We start from the raw sequence: 20,669 nt of genomic DNA, 5'->3' as shown, positions 1-20,669 counted from the left end.
ATTGTTATTATCAATATTATTATTATTATTTTTACAATGGCTTCCAACTGTCAAAACCGGCTTTCAAATATTTACAGATAAAAAATAATTTAAATAATTTACCAAAATTTGAATTTCCGCGTTTTTTAAAAAATTAATTTAAATTATAGTTGACAATTATTTATATTAAATAATTAATCAAATAAATTATTTATTTGAATAAAAAAAAAACTAGATGGCGGGAATTTAAAAAAATACATTGGCGCCATTTTGAATAATAAATAAATATATGAATTTATGAGTTTAATTATTAATATTAGGTATTATTTTATGGATAGTAATTATAAGTTGAGTTCTAAATATTTATTGTGAATTAAAAATCAATAATTAAAAATTTTTAGAAAGCGCGGCCATGTCAGAAAATTTGAATTACTTGATTGGTAGAAAATGATCTAGATATTTTTAAGCAGCAACAAGATAATTTTATGAGTGTGAACATAACTGACAATTAGAAATTTTTGAATAAATAAATAAAATGTGAGTAAAAAATGCGTATTTAAATAATTTAAAAATTAGCGCGCGTATTTTTTTAAAATTTCATTATTTATTTAGAATTTATAAACTGTCTGAGGTCTGCATTCACACTCATATAATTTTGTATATTTGTATGTAATGTTATTAGAGTAAAAAAAAGATAAGGACACGAGATAATATAAATAGTCGCCATTTTATATCATAACGCCGACGTAAATTACAACAAACTCGTAAACTCGCAGTTAAATATTTAAATTTATAAAAATAATTGTATAAATAATATAAATAATTACTCAGAGGATTTATATAAATAAATATACTCAGGAAAAACAGGTAACTGTAACTAAATATATAAGAATCAAAGTATAAAAATATTTAAAAAATATGAAAATCATAATCTGGACATAACCTAAGAAACTAAAAAACTAGCAACCGGTGAATCGATAATTGAGTAATAATTTATTGACATCTGTATCTAGAAAAATGAGTCCATTGAATAGAGGACCGCTGATGCCTCCACGAATGCCACCAGTAGGCATGAGACCGCCGCCACCGCGTTTCGGGCGACTTCCAATGCCAGGAATGCCTCCGAGAATGCCGCCACCACCTCCACCAATGGGCCCAGCTTTTGGACCGATGCGCCCACGTATGCCACCACCACCTCCTAGGCCTGGTTCAATGATGAGACCTGGACCTGGTGGCCCGCCACCGCTACCTCTCTTTGGTCCCAGGACACGTGGGCCTCCGCCTCTTATGCATCCGATGATGGGGCCCCGTGGTATGGGACCACGTGGACCTCCAATGAGACCGGGGCCCAGAGGGATTTTACCTCCACAGGGTTTGCCACATATGAGACCGAGGTTTCCACCAGGAAATGGGACCACCAAAGCCAAAACTATTAATAATGCCAAGAAAGGCATCAAATTAGAGGTACTTTTCTATTACTTATTATTATTATTATTATTATTATTATTATTATTATTATTATTATTATTATTATTATTATTATTATTATTATTATTATTATTATTTTTTGTGTCCTTGGAAAACTAAAGTCGCGTCGCAGAAGTTTCGTATGTTGAAAATCTAGAAATTTCTATATGATCCTGAAGTTAGCAGATAATTGACAATTTTAGAATTTTTTTTTTCAACAAATCAGTTACATAAAAATAAACTAAAAATATTCATGTGTAGAAAATTAAAAAAACTACAGGAGCAATTTTTTATATATTTTTTTTTTTTATAATTTATCATTTTTAATAAAATTCAACAGCTATTAGACGTCAACTAACTTCAGTATCATTGAAGTTAGCAGACAATCAAAAACATTCAGATTTTTCTTTCAACAATTTAATTTGGAAAAAAAAAAAAAAAATATGCACATGTAGAAAATTAAAAAAAAACTATCGGTGCAATATTTTTTAAATATATATTTTTTTTTTATTTGTCGTTTTTAAAAAAAATTCAAAAGTTATTAGACATCGGCTAACTTCAGTATCATAATTTCTATCACGTAATAATTTGAAAAAATTCTAATTTCATTTTTTTTAACTAAAGTAAATTTATTATAAGTTTATTAATCGACAGTTTCATAAATCTATTCCGCGACTTTCTTATATAGAAAATCTTTGAAAGTTTATAGAAAATATATCGCAATAAGTAATTACTCTCACTCATATTTACTTGAATTTTATAAATTAATTTGCGTGAATAATTATTTATGGTCATCACTAAAGGCTTCTTCTGCATGCAATTATTTACAGAATGTAAAATTTTTAAAAAGTTTAAATTTAAATCTAAGCGATCGTCTAAGCCGTACTGAAAAATGCCATCTGGCAACCAGAACAAGAAAGTTAATTTCTAAAAATAGATCATATATATCTATATTTACATATAAGAAAAATTTATTTGAAAACAAGATTCGATAATATAATTAAAAAAATATATTTATATAATTATAAATGAGTAATAATTAATTATTGATAACTTTTGGGGGCCAATATTTTTAATTATTCGTTTTCTACTACAATACCAATTTATGCTATATTTAATTACTAATGTATTATTTATAATTAATTAAAATTGTTATGTTAAAAAGGAGTTGGAATTAAAGAAGCCTTGGATGACAGACGAAATTCGCGGAGAAATTCAGCGAAAAAATAAATTATACGCGAAAGCTAAAAAAAATAAAGACGCTAAAGAGTGGGAGGAATTCAAAGATCTGAGAAATAAAGTAACGCGTATGATTAAAGACGCTAAGAATGAGTATTTTTCAAAAAATCCTGATCAGGTATGTCCATATTTTGTTTATTTACATTTTCCATCTCAATAATTAATTAGTTAATTCATTAATTAATTGATTAATATCGCGGTATAGATGCCAGGGGGCAATACAAATTTTATTTATCATTCATATATTTGTAAATAAAATATCGATATAAGATATTACCCTTGGGAAACATGTACCGCGATATTTAAATAGTATAGTGTGTGACAAGGGATGAAACAAAACGATTTCAGACCAGGGTGAAGTTGGCTGACATTCCTCGCAGTCTGAAATTGTGTTTCATCCTGAGTTACACACTAGATTTTTCATAATTATCTGCAATGGAACTTGAAGTTTCAGTGCCAGCAGCCAGTCAAAAACAAGTTAATTTAAGATCAATGGTGTCATCAACTATTAACTTGTCATTTGTAATTTATAATTAAGCAGAAACTATAAATACTATTTATTATTGACACTAATTTCTATAAAACTTAATCACAGCCAGAACTGTCATTTACGTGAATAAAATTAATGGTCTGAAATTAATATTAAATAAATGACAAGTATCAGAGTTTAAATCGCGAAAGCTTTCAGTCAGCGGGCAGAAAAATTATTTGTTTGTTCCCTTGAGACAGAACAAGTTTGTTTCTGCCCGCTGACTGGGCATTTACAATTTACGCATGTGCTAATATTCATTCGCGGCATTGGGCTGAAATTAGCTTCTTTTGACTGGCTATACAGACATTGAACCTTTAAAGACATGTTCAGAAATTCACTCTGGAAGAGAAAAATACAACTTCTACGGTCATAAATATTATCTGGTTAAACTGGGGAACAATTTAAGTACCAGAATGCGTTTGTAAACTGCGGGGAAGGTACATGCCGTATCTGGTATTCTTTCGTATCCTAGTTTTGATTGAACCACGTGACTTTCCATTTACGACTGTAAAAAAAAACAGGGTAAGTCCAGGTGGTGTAAGTTTTAAAATTTTCAGTGTTGAGTTTCAACACTGTAAGTGGTGTTTAAATAACACCAGAGTGTTTTTCTGAACACGCCCTAGTTTTGATGCCGGTATAATGAAAATTAAATTATACGATATTTTTATGACAATCCTGCTGGTACGTTCCACGTAATTGGTATTTTACTAATGATATTTAAAAAAATATTTTACGTATGTTAATTATTTTTTATTTTTAAAGAAATAAATTTTGTAAGTGGATTACATGAAGTATTTTGCTAAGTGGCCGAGTTATTTAAATATTAATTTATAAAAAAAAATATAAAAAATAGCATAGAACGTTAGTTTATGAGCAACTTTCCTTACAGGGTGGTCAAAAAGCAAGTGATAAGAATACAGTTGAGTCCGAGAGTGTTCAGGAAACTGAGAAATCAGAGAAAACAGAAATTCAACCTGAACCGGTTACGAAAATGGAAGTAACGGAGGAGTCGCGGCCTTCCAGCGAACAGGCTCAGTCTTAAAGCTTCGGGCTACTCCTCCGTCTAAACAATTTATAAATTTATAAATTATTTACAAAAGTCTATTTAAAACAATTAATGATAACAATAGTTATTATTATTAGATAATATCACTATTAACTTTTAAATCAAACATAATTATTTTCCGTCGTCGAGTAATTTGTGCTAACGATTTATTTGGAAATTAATTACTAATATAAAAAAAATTGATGTTTCAACAAACATTTAATTGAAGTACAAGTAAAGATAATTGACTTTTTTTTTCTTTGTTTTTTTTTAATTCATTAATTTATTTTTTAAAAATTTTCTTATACATTGCAATTGTTCTTGTAATACTTGAATATTATTTTAAAATAATTGTGGATTTGTTTATTTGTTTGGCTTTGTTTGTGTTTGAAAAAACTGTAATTTAAATGCTAGAGTCATTACATTCCTTATTGTGACTATGCATTAATTAATTAATTAATTTAATTTAATTTAATTATTAACAAGGGACTCTAGTCATTTATTTTTCAATTGTTGAGATAAATAATTATCTAGTTTATTAAAAAAAATATAATTAATAGTCTCGATAATTCAAAAAGTTTATAGAGTCCTTTTTGATAAAAAAAAAAAAAATTATTATAATTGTAGAATTACTAAGTAGTATCAGTGTTAAATTACCTAGTAGTTGTAATTTAAATGGTAAAATTTTTTTTTTCTTATAATTAATTAATAATTGAAGTATATTTAGAATTATTAAGTTTATTTGTGCAAAAATAGAATTATTCAATTTAATTAACAGCATTTTTATTAATTAATTTAAAAAAAATATATAAAAAAGAAAAACACAAAACAAAGATGTTTGTATTTAAAATAATAAAAATGTCAAAAATAAATATTTCTACAAGTTATAAATAAATTTTATTGTGTATTAAAATTTTTAATTACCAATTAATTATCAAAATTATTATTTTTATTATTTATTTTAAATAATTGTTAAAAAAAAGTTCTCTAGTTTCCTGAGCCGACAAAAAATTAAAATTTTTTTAACGAATATCCGAAGATTCTGTTGAAAAAAAAAAAAAAATAATAATGATGGGTTGGAACGATATAATTATTGCAATTAACATTATAAACATATTTTAAGCGAAAATTTTTAGGCAGCCTTGTACCAAGACGATCAAGATTATCACGATGATCGTGATGAAAACAATCAGAGTGAAGATGAAGACGTTATTTATTACTGTGAAATATGTGACCGTGAATTTATGACCGATAAATTACTGAATGATCACAATAGTACACATAAAATTTGTGGTATAGATGGATGTACATTCTCAGCGCATCCTAAATTAGTTGAAAAACATATTGCGATGCAGCATCGTACTGGTTATTTTAGTAAATTGAAAAATTTAACGACACCTGAGGATATTGAAAAGTGGATTAATGAACGCAAACGGTAATAATTTTATTTATTTACTTTATCAATACTAGAAGTGTGTTAATCGGGTTCAAATCTAATCAAATTATTCGATAAAATCGAATTCGAAACTTTTTTTAATTATTCGTCAATTTTAAAACTCGAAAGTTTTTGAATAATTTGTAATTTTAAAAATTACTCGATTCAAATTGAGAAAATTTTGTTAGCTTTTAAATATCCAATTTTCCTATAGTGAAGAGCTAACTTTTTTAAGTGACCAAATATAATTTTTTCATAGATTCGTGTCTGAGCTCTATTCACCTCTGACAAAAATTTGAATTATTGAAAAAAATATAATTTTAAGTCGTTCAAAAACATAATTTTGAATTCTTAGAAAATTTACGAATCCCAAATAGTACAGAGACAACTTTAAGATGTCTTTTAAAGGGACAAGACAAATTTATTGTTGTCTCAAAGTCAAATTTTTTTGAATAAATAAGATATACAGATGTTAGCTCTCGGAAGTAATTTCAATTAAAAAATCGTTTAGATGACATTTGCAATTTATTTTTTGTTATCACTTGTGTCAAGTATTTTAAGCAGATATTTTTTCAATAACGAATTTCTGATCGTTTTGACGTTTTTGTTCCAACTCTTCTCCTTCCCGCTTAAAAACAAGATAATTGTAATTTCAATTTGTTTAAAAAAATAGTATCAGACATTTTTATTCCCAGACAAAATTTCCCGCGACTAAAAAAAATTTTAATTAAAATTCAAAAATTTCAATTTTTTATTAACATCTCGCCAATTGTTAAATACTGAGATCTTCAAAACTACAAATATTATTATAAATTCATTTTTACTGATATTTAGTCCAGATTAATCCGCGGAAAACCAAAACATTTATTTGAATTTTTTTTTTTAATTTTAATAATTTTTTTTGTTCCAATTATTCACTCGTTTCTCAACACTAATAATTTATTACAGCATTTCATCACTCATTACATAAATTTTTACATTGACTTCAAAACCTTTTCCTGTCTCTCCATCAGTTAAATTTTTATCCTGCATGTAAATTTTATCTGTCAATTTTTTTTATGCTGATACAATTCTTCAGTTATTAAAAAAAATTTTTGGCGAGTAGAATTACCAATTACTTTTTTTTTTTTTTAACGTAATGTAATAAAGAATTAAATTTTTTTTTTTATTATAGAAAGTATCCAACAAAGAGTAACGTGGACTCTAAAAAAGCTGAGCAAGCTGAAAAAGAAGCTCGTGGTGAAATAATGAATAAAAATTTCAAATCTAAGATATCAAATAAATCTAGAGAAAATGTCAACATTAAAAGTAAGAGAAGAAAGAAGAGATTGAGAAAGAAACCAGAGAAAAAAGCTGAAGATGTTGAAATTGAGGAAACTTGTCAGGGTGTCCGGCAATTTAGAGGCACTAGTATGTAATTTTTAACACGATAATTTTTTTCAGCTTACAAGTTATTTAATATCAGTATTTTTTTTTGTTTTTATTTAAGAAATTTTTAATGAAGAAGAAAAGTCAGTGTGTGAAATTACGAATGAAGAATTTAAATTAGAGAACCCGATTACTGATGATGAGGATGAGGTTCAAATGACCAATGAATTTCCAGAGGTTCAAAGGACTAATGCACTTCCGGAGCCAATAATTAAACCGATTGGTAGTTTGGTTGCTAATTACAGTAGTTCAGATGACGGTAATTATTTTTTTCTTATATTTATTTGCAGTCGAATTCCATTAACTCGGATAGTTACTCTACGGAGGAACGGAAATTTCTTGGAATTTCCGAGTTATCGAATGCCTCATCTCCCTTAAAAAGGAAACAACGCATGCCCTCACATCACATGTAGGATGTATATTTAAATATACACAGGCATAGCATTGGGTAGGAGACAGCGTAGCTCATGATGGGGGTCAAGATTCAGGAGAGGTTCCGAGTTAATGGAGTTCGACTGTAATTAAGTATTTTAAATATTTTATAAATTTTTTAAATTTATTTTTATTTTTAGAACCACCTGAGGAGATTCCTATTAAAAAAGTAAAAGTGGAAGAAATTAATATCAGTAAAGATACTTCCGCTTCTTCAGAAGCTTTGGATACGGCTGCTCGTGAACAATTACCGTTGGTTAAAAATTCAGTTGAATTTAATAAGAGAGATAAAATATCTCATAAAGATAATTCTAAGCAAAATAATAATAATAATAATAATAATATAAATAAAAGAAAAAATCTTTATCAAAGACATGCATTATTAGAACAATTGTTATCACAATCAATAACACATGAGAGAAATTATATATGTCAATGTATAAAATATATAGTCGATAATAATTTTTTTACTCAAAACGCTCAATAAAAAAAAAAAAACGATATAATTTTACTGGTCAGCCATAACAACTTTTTTTTCCATATTTTTGTAAAAAAAAAAAAAATTTTTTAAATAAATAAATATTTTGTATTTTCTAATGTCTGTTTAATAAAAAAATATATACATTTTTTACATAATAATTAATTAAATTATTTAGAAAATCTTTTCTTCTTTTTATTCTTCTTCTTGTCCTCGTCATTGTGAAACTCCAAAGCCGCGTCACTCATTCTCTTCTCTGCACTCTTAACAGAAATTAATGACTTATTACCTTTAGTTTTCAAACTATTATCCCATTCTTCATCAGTACCTTTTATCGCATACCGATATAAATTTTCCCGTTTTAATTTTTCCAATTCAATTTTCTGTTTTGCCTCTAACTCGCGCGCCGCGACATCCAGTTCTTTTTGCATGGACTTGCCGCTCTCTACATCGACCTTCACATTGTCATTGACTGTCTCATCACCAATTAACGTCTTCTCAACATGACTTTCGACGATTCCATTTAAATACTGTACCGCCTTTCGAATGCATCTGTTGAACAGTCCAAGTAATTGGGACGACTGCAAAGTCAGTTCCTGTGCCAACTGATCAACAGTTTTCCTCTGGAGTCCAAGTCCCAGTAGAATTGCCGCTTGGACTGGTGACAAATGAGTCTCTCCCATCATATTCAAAAAGTAAAGCTGCGCAAGTGATGGCAAAAAGTCGCTCACCGAGTGATAGTCAGCCATATTATTACTGTACATCTCCAAACACTTCAAATCATGGGCCGTAAAATAAACATCCAGAGTTTCTTTACTGATAACTGTGTTAGTGGGTTTAAAAACTTTGTTTGTCAGGACTCCAAGTCCCAGTGAAGGTGAATATTTAGCAAAAGTACTTCCTAAAGCAACAGTAAATCTACGGCGAAATATATTCCAGTAACTTTCAAGCCACGTGAAGTCTTGATCATCGGAATTTATTTTGCAAATCATTATACAAGAATGTTCCCCAGTAATGTCATTGCAAATACGACTCAGGAAAACTGGAACAAATTCAGAACGTTTCCAAAACTTGATAAGCTGCTCGGTCAACCCATAAGAAACTCCTAGATAATCAAGATGCTCTGGTTTACGTTCGTTCAATTTTAATAGCAAAGGTGGTAGTGATGCGCGGGGTTCAATCGTTTCTTCAAGTAGATCGACTTGTTCTTCCGGTACTCTTTTTATCTCTATCTCTGACTCTGTAGTTTTATTGTCGTCGTCAATGTTGGGAATCTTCATCTCGTAGTAGTGCTTCAGTAATTCCAGAGCACGAGTACCGTAGCCCATTTTGTGGTAATCCGGGTGGGTGGCGATTCGTACGATACGCGCACCAGATAAATTTGGGAAATCATTATCGTGGAAATGCTGAGCCAGTGTCCAGGGTATCAAATCACCAGCAGCTTTCTGTCCACGCCCGAGACTACTGACGACAGTTGACTTTTTAATCTCTCCTTCGAGGCAGACTTGGATCACGACAAGTATCTCGGGAAGTGATGTACGGGAAGGATCTACCGGACCTAGAAGACAGAAGAGATGATGAGCCGGTGCGTCTGACATCATCAGCAAATCATTCGGCGAATTTTTGTAGTGCGAAGCCACGTAAAGAGCAACCAGACGCTGGAGAAACATCTCCGAGGCTTTGTGATACGAGAATAGTGTGTCGCGATTTATATAATAAAGCTGACAAGTGTCTGGCGGTGGACATCCAGACAAAATCGGGGCGTTCGTTATCACATCTAGGCACAACAATTTTGTTAGCCAGTCTTCAACTTGGTCACCCGGCTTGTAACGAATTGATTCATCGAGAGTTATCTCGAGCAACTGGCGACCTAGACTTTTTTCAAGCTTAGCCTTTTCAGACTTATCATTTGTGTTGGAAACTGCGCTCTGGCTTCTCAGTTGCTGGAGAAGTTTCAGTGACAATGAACGGCCTGTTCCTTCGTAACCGTTTATAGTTGAGGATAAAAATACTAGATAGGGTCCGAGAAGTGACTTGACGTAAGGCAAAGGTATTGCCGCTGCTTCGTCTATTACTAGTAATTCAGCCTGACTTAATTTATTTGAATCCGTAGGATGAATGTATTGGATTGTTTGGCGATGATCACGTGTGACGTTGATGCGAACTATCGCTTTGCGGAACTCGGGGTTTGTTGACTCTATTAAATCGTAGTCGGAAGTTTTTGAATATGCGAGCGCATCAAACCCTAGACAAAAAAAATATTTAATATTCAGGTAAATCTTAGAGGATGTTCTACATTTTTAACAATTAAATGATAAATAAAAAAAAAATACGAACCTTTGCAAATAAATTCGAAGACAGTTTTCAAATTTTCTGGACTAGGACTTGTGATGTAAATGTTTGAGTACCCGAATGCCACTGCGCCAGCAATAGCAAGTCCGAGTGTCGCTGATTTACCGCGTCCACGTGCTGCAGTCAGTGACACAGTAGACCGTAGAGTTTTCTCCGAAATAGTTTCGATGAATTTTAGCAAAGCTTTCGCCTGGTCAGCAGTCTTGCAGCAGTTTATCAGCGACGAGATTGGCTGAGTATCTTGGAAGCTTTCTTTCAGCAGATTCAACTCGTTCGATGATTCGTCATCAGCTGAGGCCTTGGGTACCGGTTCTATTTTTAAATTCTGAGAAGATATCGGCAGCACACGTAATTGGTCGTCGACCGCGAGACAGCGTTTGCACGAAGCCAGTGACAGGAGGAAACGTTCGTTGAACCGGCACACGATGTCCTGGTGAGCTTCAGTACGATATCGTTGATGAACGTCCATTGTCATGGTGTATAATTGTTTTAGTGAATTAACTGACTGTAATAAAAGAATTACCAACCCGCCACCTTCAACAGTTTCTATTGTCCGGGCTAGTAAATTTGGAGTCAGCGCTTCAAAGTCCTAAATGATAAATTAATTAGTTGGTTGATTGATTAAATAAATAATTTATTTTACTGATGAATACATACCTGAAGAATACACATTCCAAAAGTCTGTCCTAAGATAGTATGAGTCTCGTTGTAATAACAGTAACGTATTTGTGATGATAAAACAAATATTTCAAACGGGTCATCAGTGTCAGTGTCTATTTTTCCTGCTTTAACTTTATTTTTTATCTTTTTCATACGTTTCTGGCGATGGCTACTGAATCCCAGCTCCTTTTTGTAACACCATAATATATTTGGCTTTGGTTTTACTGATGATTTTAGTAACATATGATGTAACACAACAATCTGTATGAAAAAAAAAAAAAATTAGATGTAGAGATAAATGGTTTCAATTAATGATGGTGAAGTTAGCAGACAATTAATGATTTTTGGGTTTTTTCTACAATTTAAAAAAAAAAAACAACTAAAAAAAATGCACATGTAGAAAATTAAAAAAACGGTAAGTGCAATTTTTTGAAATATTTTTTTTTATTTATGGTTTTGGAAAAAAAAAAATTCAAAAATTATTAGACAACTAATTTTAGTATCATTTCAATTAAATGATCCTAGTTAGCAGACAACTAACAATTTTCAGATTTTTTTAAATAATTTCATTTTAAAAAACTAAAAATATGCAAATGTAGAAAATCTAAAAAACTATAAGTGCAATTTTTTAAAAAAATTGTTTTCCTTAAATTTATGATTGAAAAAAAAGATTCAAAAATTATTAGATGTCGGCTAATTTCGGTATCATTTTAATTAATGATGCTGAAAGTAGCAGACATCAGACAATTCTGTAATTTTGATAAACAAATTAAGATAAAAGACTTAGTACTCACTCCATGTTTTGGTATAGATAAATTTAGTAAATATAAATATACAAGTACATAAGTGATCAGGTACTGGGTCTCTTACCTTAATTGTAAGTGAAATAAAATTTTTCAATATGCAGAAAAATATTTTATGATGTGCAATTTTTAAAAGTATTTTCTACAAGTATTCAAGTTGCTGATTTAAAAAAAAAATTATTTTAATGTCTGCTAATTTCAGTATCAATTTAATTAGTTTACCAAAAGCTTAGATATTAAATTAAAAGTTTTAAATACCTGGTCTCGCGCTTTTTCACCGATCACCACAAACATTGTTCTGTGTCCTTCAGTAACTCCATTCTCTATCAAGGTGCGGATGCGGTTATCCAACTTCTTACGAACCATTTTTGTGCTTTTTTTATTTATTTAAATATTTTTGCTAAATTGGTTATTTAAACACGTGTCTGCCGAGACGGCCAGAGGTAGCAAAAGCGGAAGATAGGTTATGTTGGACCTATGGAATTTATTTAAGAACACGTGGTTGTAATCAATGCCGGATAATTATGCCTTGCAACTAATTATTTGTAAATATGTATTATCTCTACTTACCAAATAATATTTAATAATATGTATAAACAACACGATACTTGTTTTTATTTCTCAATTAATGTAATAATTGAATTATAATATTTATATAACTTATTTATAAGTTTTCAATTAAACCAGTAAACAATTGATCCACTATTCTACTGAGAGAAAAGTGTTTCCTGTTCCGTTCGGTTAGTGCACAATTTTAACACCCCACCGTTCCCACCTTTAAATAAATGATGAGCAAGCGCTGGCTGTCACTGCTTTGAAAACAAATTTTTGCGCGCGCGCGTGCACATGTAGATGCGCCTCGGTTCTGCGCGCATTTATTTTGAGCGCAGATCAGCGAAACCTCGAAAAATGGATCGATTCAAAAATAAAAATTTTCACCCGGGTAAAAAAAATGATATATAGGGTGCATTCCAAAATGCGCTACGAAAGGCTGTAGCATTATTCTTATTACTTGCGCGGTAAATTTGAATATTTGAAAAATAAATTATTAGAAATTGGAAAAAAATTAAAAATCGTACGTCAAAAGAAAATGGCGGCAGAATATAATAGAAAAATATTTAAAAAATTAAGAAAGAAAAAACACTTAAGTGTTTGAACAAACCTTGGTGGAGAAATAATATGCAGAAGGGTGTCCTAATATACTTAGAGATTTAATTTAAATTGCTCCAAGTGTATTGCAGCTAAAAAAACGTCACTTAACTGCTATTTCCCACCAGACGATGCCAGATGATTTGGATCAGGAACTTGGAAGTTATCAGCATCAGCAATTCGCAACACTTTACACTAGCACTGAACACTCAACACTTAACGACACCACAGACGTTTTGCACAATTTAAATTAACAAAAGATAAATTTTATTCACTGTATTGTTGATTATTTTTATTTTTTATCAATAACACAACTACACATTTAAACTTATTTTAATTTTATTATACACTCACTAATTACTCGAACAATTGGAACCACGATAATAAATATAATAATTAATTTAAACAGCCACGACTTGAAAATTTATTTGCGTCCACTAATGACCCGATAAAAACTTTTTTCAATTATTTTATTTAAAAAATAATTTATTTAAATGATATCACTTACACTAAATTAATTAAATTAATAATCATACGCATATTTTTAATAATTAATGGACGATAAATATATTAAAATGTTAAAAAATATCAGCAGGTCATTTTTGCAAGCTAGCGATCGAAAAATAAAAAAATAGACTGAGCGTCCAGTTGCTGCTTCAAAAACTTCAACGTCTTGAACCCCCCACTTTTTTTTAGGCCTTGTGATCCAATTGGTTGAAAAAAAAGCTTTTGTTTCGGCCATTTTTGTACAAAAAAAGGGGGGAAGAAATTTACGATGACATTTAAAAACATAATATGTAAATTTATTAAATTTATTTGGTTAAAAAAAAAAAAAGATTAACGTGAGGTTTGAAAAAACTCACGGATAATTCATATTGGAATATTATCCAAAATATAGTCGAATAAGAAATAAAAATAAATTATTGATTTTAAAATTCGCAGAAAGTATCCGAGACTCAGTTCGCAGAAATTAATACTAAACGTGTTCTGAGAAAAAACTATCTTTGTCTTACGGGTTTATGTAGCGTATATTTGAAAAATAAATTATTAAAAATTGGAGGAAAATAAAAAATTGTGCGTCAAGATAAAAAGGCACCAGAATATGATAGAAAAATATTAATAAATTAAAAAAAAAAAACACTCAAGTGTTTAAACAAACCTTGGTGGAGAAATAATATGCAGAAGGGTGTCCTAATACACTTGGAGATTTGAATTAAATTTCTCCAAGTGTATTGCAGCTAAAAAACGTCACTTAACTGCTATTTCCCCACCAGACGATGCCAGATGATTTGGATCAGGAACTTGGAAGATATCAGCATCAGCCATCAGCAACACTTTACACTGGCACTGAACACTCAACACTCAATGACACCACAGACACTTTGCACAATTTAAATTTTACAAGCACTACACTTTTTAATTAAACAATGACTATAAGCAATAATTTTTATGGACAATTCCGCGAATTAACTACAATACTGTGTTTCAATTTAAACGTAAAGAAGGATCTGGACAATTACGATTGTTGTCGATGATACTGACTGACGCTATTGGACCGCCAGTTGGATACAAAGCAATCGATTTTCCAGTCATTCGACTACCCCCACTCTAGTAAAAATGTGAACGTTGAATTCAGAAACGCGCAGTAGCGCCATCTTGGCGCGAAATTAAAAAATTGAAATTTAATAATTTTATTAAAATTTGTGTCAATAATTATATTAATTAAACTAAAAATTATACTCGAAATTTTTTATTTTCGTTAATAATTTATTAATTATTCTTATTACTTGCGCGGTACATTTAAATATTCGAAAAATAACTTATTAGAAATGGGAGAAAAATTAAAAATCGTAAATCAATATAAAATGGCGGCAGCATTTGATAGAAATATTTGAAATATCAAAAAATATATTTTCCAACAAGAAATATAATGAAATTTTTACGAGTGTAAATGTAGCAGACATCAGACGAATTTAAAATTACTAATGAATAGAGTAAATAATTTATAAAATAAAATTTTTAAAATGCACATTTAGAAAATTTAAAAATTAATAAGTGCATTTTTTATGAATATTATTTTTTAAATTATTTCCTCTATTTATTTATAATTTGAAATCTGTCTGATGTCTGCTACATTTATACTCGTGAAATTTTTTGGTGTCCTGATGTTTTTGAAATATTTTAGGAATTAAAAAATTATATTCTTTTTTTTTATCAAAAAGATAATATATGTATTTTATTAAACTACAATGGATTTCCAACGCCCAATAACACAAATTTATTTTTGATTATGTTAACTATTACATGAAAATCTCGTTTTTAAAATTAATAAATAAATTTAAGTAACCTAATTATTTAAAAAAACAATTTGTTTTATTTAATTATATGTATTTTCAAATATAATTAAAAATACGATTTACATGATAAAAAAGAAATTCTAACTCTCAAAAGACAATAATTATAATAATCATAATAATCGATAGTAATAATAATAATCTACAATAATTCCGTGTTATAAAAAAGTGTACAATTATTGCAATAAAAAAAAAAAAAAAATTGTAAAAATTTCCAGTAAATACATAAATATATATTATCAGTCTACTCTAAATTGTTAGAGTAGATTTTAACAATTGTTCGTGTTAAAATCTAGTCAATTTCATTATTTTCTTAATAAATAATCAATCAATTACTTAATAAAACAAGTATTAATCATTAATTATACGCCGATACTTTCTATTAGGTGGAAATAAATCTTCATCCTCCTCTGGTGTCAGCAGTGGATCATCGTATGCGTAATTCGGTGCCCATTTTAATAATAATTTTTCGAAAAATTCTTCAAGATTACGCGCTTGTTGATATACTTGTGAGTCAACCTATTAAATAATAATAATAATAATAATAATAATAATAATAATAATAATCAGCAATTAATTAATAATAAATAATGAAACTTACTGGGTTAAAAGTATAAGCATTTTTAAACATTAATCTTATATCCGCCAACACTTGTTTTAAATCAGTGTAATGATTCGGGTTATCTGATTTCAACTTATCTCTAATTACATCTAAGGCAATCGGTTTTTTAATAACCTGATGATATTCTATGATCTGTAAATTTTTAATTTATTAATTAGTTAATTAATCAATCAAGTAAATAAATAGACGAAATAACGAGACCAATACCAACATTGTCTCCAATGGAGACAATAATTTTGTTCGTTAAATAAATAAAAGAATTACGTCTAATTTAATTTTTTTTTTCAATTATGGGAATTTCTGCAAAAATTTTTTTCTGTACTTTTAATAATTTTTGAAAAATTCCTTATATATTTTACGCATATAAAAATTAAAAAATTTTTAATGTCTATTTTGTAATTAAATTTTTTTACTGAAACTTAAAAATTCCTTCAGCTACTGTGCTATTGGTCTCGCTATAAATAAAAATATATTTTTATAATAGTAAATATTTACTTCTCGAGAAACGACTTCTCGAAATGGAAGACTTTGTTCATATTGGCAATAGAGCTCTAAAACAATTCTTTGAGCTATCCTTAGGTCCTTTGGACTCATTGTGTTTGATCGTCTATCTTCAGGTGGGTCTTCTGAACAATCTAATACATTTGTACACAGCATACACTGCCAGGTTTCACTTTCACTGTAACACACATTTATAAATATTTATTACATTAATTAATAATTTAATTATCTGTTAAGTAAAAGTATCTTTGAAGTTCTCTAGCTCTAGCGTATTTTACAAATTATTTTATTTAAAATTCAAAACTGGGTAGAACTGGCCCTAAAGTGGCCAAAGATGATACTTCTACCCTCTATTTAAATTTATTATAAAACATAAATAACAAACTTACTCAGGAAAAGTTTTCAAACTGGGAATGTGGCAGTACAAGTGAAATACTTTCGGACACTTATCGCAGCAAAGAACAGCATCCCCGCCGTCCATGCAAACCGCACACCAATCTTCATTCGGATCATCTTTAGTCATCGAGACAGCAGTCGCTTTAGCATCTGACAGAACAACTAAATAAATTTCTTACAATAAAAAAAAAAGAAAGGAGTTAAATAATTAAATAAATTACCAGATGCATTGTCCAGATTAATTCCTTCATCAGTTGAGCTGTCGACCTGCGAAGTGTCCATTTGATTTTTCTGTGCCTCCGGTATCACGACAATTCCATTGGAATCCAACTTAGCGATGGTGAGCATCAAGTCGTTGAGTGATTTCTGGCAAAATTTATCCAAAGTTTTTTCTGTTTCATCGGATTTACCTGGAACTGGACTTGGGGTCTTCGGTACTGATGACGAGACTGTATTAGCAAGACCACTGGCATTTGCCAACTGTATCAACTGGTTCTGTCCATTGACATTAACGCCAGCATTTATATTTTTCGGGTGGTTTATATTAATGCCACTAGTAGTATTATTATTATTATTACTAATATTATTATTACTATTATTATTATTATTACTATTATTATTATTATTAATATTATTAATATTACTCATATTATTAGCATTGTTGGTGTTGTTATTATTATTAGCGATATTATTATTGTTTTGATTTTTCAAAATAATTTTAAAATCGTCGTGAAGTGGAGGCACTAGTCGGACATTGGGTCTCGGATAATATATTGGCTGGATGTTACCCTGGGGTATATGCCAGCGAGCTGCTTGCGGATACAGCGGGTAGTTTATCGGTGAACTGACACCGGTGGCACCTGGAGTCAATTGTTGGACACGTCCGCCGGAGACCAACGCGGGATTTGTTGGTTGATATGTAGGCGGTGCTGTGCGAGGTATAGTGACATTGCCACCAGGATATCTGTAACCTGGTGGTAGTCTGTAAGTAACGTGATTTGTTGCTGGACGAAATGGAGGCGGGTTGTGGGCTAGAAGTCCTCGTAAGCTTGAGTTCTGTCCACTGAGTTGGTCCATGTGAAGTTGCTGCTGCTGCTGTTGGTGCTGTTGCTGTTGCTGCTGCGGGTGGGTTGATGATGTCACTTGCTGTTGATGACAATTTGGTAGACCGGTTCGGGACATCATCATGGGTCTCATTGTCGTTCCGTTGTACATAGTATAGGGCATGCGCTGATGTGGTTGAAGTGTTTGAGGTGATGATCTTGGTGGCATCGTGTGAGCTGGATACGGTGGTGGGTAATTTTGCTGTAAATTAAATTTCGTTATTAATTTTTAAAATATACACCAGTATATATTTATAAAAACTCACTTGGTTTGATTGTAGAGATTGTAACCCTGGAATTTGTTGTTGAGGTTGAGGAGGAGGTTGAGGCTGAGGCTGAGGTTGAGGTTGAGGTTGCGGCTGCGGTTGGGGAGGATAAGGTAAAGTAACAGTTGGAAATGAACCGGCTTGCGTTGCTGCTTGCTGAAGATTAACAGAAGATCCATCATTACCCAAAAGTGGATTTTGCTTCGGCTCAGCAGGAAGATCTCCAACTAAAGTTGTTGGAGTGCTGGTACCCGATGATGGTGAACCAGAAGGATAAACTCTACCGTCAACGACAATAGCACCAATTGAAGATATTATTTTAATAAGATCCGGTACTTTTTCTAGTGACAAATTTATTCTCACTGGAATTTCCGGGTTCGGAATATCCGCTCGTCGATTTTTAATCCGCTGTAAATGTCCTACTACGGATTTTTTGCTGTAAAGTATTTCCATGTCTGAGCCTTTTTCTAGCGCATAGTTAACAAATTGTATGCAGTGATCAGTGAGCTTGGACAGCTGGTCCAGAGCTTCTTTTTTCTCATTCAAAGTTGATTGTTTCTGATCGCAGACTTCATTCAACCGAGTTATCAACTGCTTACCCCGGGAACTTATAGCCTTGGTCAGCTGTACCACCATCCGAGTTATTTCCTGTACAAGACGTTTCTTTTTATCAACAATAAGCACCTGTCTCTCCTCAATAACTTTCATTGCACTTTTCAACAATACCCGTTTATAAATAACTTCTTTTAGCAGCGTAGACACCGACGCACGTGTGTCATAAGCTATTTCGCGAATAAATTTATACTTATGGTTACGATGATCAGTCAACTGACAGTCACGACAAGTCAACTGATCGCAAGTCTGACAAAATAACGTCAACTGTTCATGAGTATGGATCGAGCAGAACAAACAGCTCAATTGCAACAGTTTTAAATTTTTTTTCTCCGATTCTGATGCTGATTGTTGATTAGTTACTTCATTTTTAGGCTTTATCGTATGATCTTTGGTTATTTTCAATCTCTGATGCGCATTGACACAATTTTCACAAATAAATTCCTTGCAATCAACACACCAGCTCGTTGCCGAGGCGTTATCATGACAGCTTGTGCATTTTTTATCATCATCAGCGTCTGTAGTGTCATCAGACGTGTCACCACCACCAGCAGAACTTTCTAAATCATCAAGCAGCAAAAACTTACTGTGAAATTTATTGTCTATTAAATTTTCTGTTTGAGTCGCGACATTGCAAACTTGACAGACAATAACATTGGACTCAATAAGTATATCAGAGTCTGAATAGACATTGTGGTCACTTAATTTTCTAGCGATACATGAAGTACATGCGGCATGCAAACACTCAAGTAATTTTGAATTATCATCGCTGGTAAATGTTTTACTGCAAAAAACACATTTTGCCAAAAATGTCCGCGCCTCTGAATGACTCTCTGGTGTACAGACATTACGTTGCTCCTGGTCGTCATCTTCTGCTGGCTGCGGGGCCGGTGGCGGCAATTCTTGAGTATTTATGCAGTCAAGTGGCTCTTCCTTGACTGATGCCAAGGCTACTGTTAGTTCTTCCGCTTGTTCCTCCATTCTGTCAAATAATTTTTATATAAATATTGGACACGTAAACTTTATAATTAAATTACGAGTCTCCAGTAAAATTTGTTGTCTTCATTTTAAATTTAATTGTAATTATATTTAACTGTCAAAAATTAAAAAATTTTAAATACTTGGAGCATTTTTTAAAACCAAGCGTTTTGTTTTAGGTTAATAATTTTTTCTACATGTTTATGTTCGTTTATTTATTTACTTTTAATTAATTTATTACTTTTAAAATCCTCACCTAAGGATTCACTGTTCAAAAGTTTGTTTTATAAATATTTAAACTTCACATTATTTATCAAGTTTTTATTTTTTTTTTTTACTTAAAATTTTTTTTTACTCTGTACTTTTTTGGGCTGTTTCATTGGACATGTAGTTGCGCTTTCTCTGCACTCCCTGTATTTGGATTGGGTAATAATTTATTTTACTATAGTGTTTTGTGAACGATTACTATAGTAGGCTATGATAATAATAATAATGATAATTGCTAAAGCCAACTGTAGACCGTAGACCAAACTACCAAGACCAAGGCAGTTACTGTTATAAGAAAGAGACGGAAGCTAAAAAAAGATTAAAGTTTTCGTGATGATCATTTTTTTTTCAGGCAACGAAAAATTACTAAGTAAATTTTCATAATTTCCTTCCTGTTCTTGGTCAGAATGTTGGATTTTTTATGATACTGAAATTAGGCGACGTCTGATAATTTTTTTATTTTTAAAAAAATTATAAATTTGGAAAAAAAAAATTATTTTTAAAAATTGCACTTGTAGATTTTTTAATTTTCTACATGTGCATATTTTTAGTTTCTTTTTTAAATTAAATT

The 20,669-nt window shown here is 30.7% G+C and overlaps 3 protein-coding genes across 6 annotated transcripts; 1 reads left to right on the top strand and 2 right to left on the bottom strand.

Moving 5' to 3' along the window:
- The first annotated feature begins 601 nt into the window (after positions 1 to 601).
- LOC103580339 (nuclear FMR1 interacting protein 1) lies at positions 602 to 8,044 on the top strand. The gene is made up of 7 exons (XM_014439845.2): positions 602 to 846; positions 993 to 1,443; positions 2,612 to 2,803; positions 5,399 to 5,697; positions 6,872 to 7,107; positions 7,187 to 7,384; positions 7,698 to 8,044. The coding sequence occupies exons 2-7, from the start codon at positions 997 to 999 to the stop codon at positions 8,042 to 8,044; spliced, it is 1,719 nt and encodes a 572-aa protein (XP_014295331.1). The 5' UTR covers positions 602 to 846; positions 993 to 996.
- Positions 8,045 to 8,145: 101 nt separating this feature from the next.
- On the bottom strand, positions 8,146 to 12,593 carry LOC103580303 (RNA cytidine acetyltransferase). 2 transcript variants are annotated; one of them, XM_008562011.3, is made up of 6 exons: positions 12,421 to 12,592; positions 12,109 to 12,325; positions 11,045 to 11,308; positions 10,373 to 10,976; positions 8,364 to 10,280; positions 8,176 to 8,298 (listed from the first exon to the last, which is right to left on the bottom strand). In XM_008562011.3, exons 2-6 carry the CDS (start codon positions 12,214 to 12,216, stop codon positions 8,276 to 8,278), a joined length of 2,916 nt encoding a protein of 971 aa, XP_008560233.1. In that variant the 5' UTR covers positions 12,217 to 12,325; positions 12,421 to 12,592; the 3' UTR covers positions 8,176 to 8,275. The 2 variants fall into 2 exon arrangements, with proteins under 2 accessions (XP_008560232.1, XP_008560233.1); XM_008562010.3 differs by having other exon boundaries at positions 8,146 to 10,280; positions 12,421 to 12,593.
- A 2,746-nt stretch (positions 12,594 to 15,339) lies between these two features.
- Positions 15,340 to 20,266, bottom strand: LOC103580302 (E3 ubiquitin-protein ligase TRIM33). 3 transcript variants are annotated; one of them, XM_053742527.1, is made up of 7 exons: positions 20,088 to 20,266; positions 18,242 to 19,835; positions 17,094 to 18,177; positions 16,866 to 17,034; positions 16,471 to 16,654; positions 15,955 to 16,107; positions 15,340 to 15,872 (listed from the first exon to the last, which is right to left on the bottom strand). In XM_053742527.1, the coding sequence occupies exons 2-7, from the start codon at positions 19,832 to 19,834 to the stop codon at positions 15,705 to 15,707; spliced, it is 3,351 nt and encodes a 1,116-aa protein (XP_053598502.1). In that variant the 5' UTR covers position 19,835; positions 20,088 to 20,266; the 3' UTR covers positions 15,340 to 15,704. The 3 variants fall into 3 exon arrangements, with proteins under 3 accessions (XP_053598502.1, XP_053598501.1, XP_053598503.1); XM_053742526.1 differs by having other exon boundaries at positions 18,242 to 20,266; XM_053742528.1 differs by having other exon boundaries at positions 16,866 to 17,022; positions 18,242 to 20,266.
- Positions 20,267 to 20,669: the final 403 nt, after the last annotated feature.

This window comes from Microplitis demolitor, chromosome 10 (genome assembly GCF_026212275.2).
Source record: "Microplitis demolitor isolate Queensland-Clemson2020A chromosome 10, iyMicDemo2.1a, whole genome shotgun sequence".
NCBI classification, from domain to species: Eukaryota; Metazoa; Arthropoda; class Insecta; order Hymenoptera; family Braconidae; genus Microplitis; species Microplitis demolitor.
This window is presented reverse-complemented; position numbering and strand designations above follow the sequence as displayed.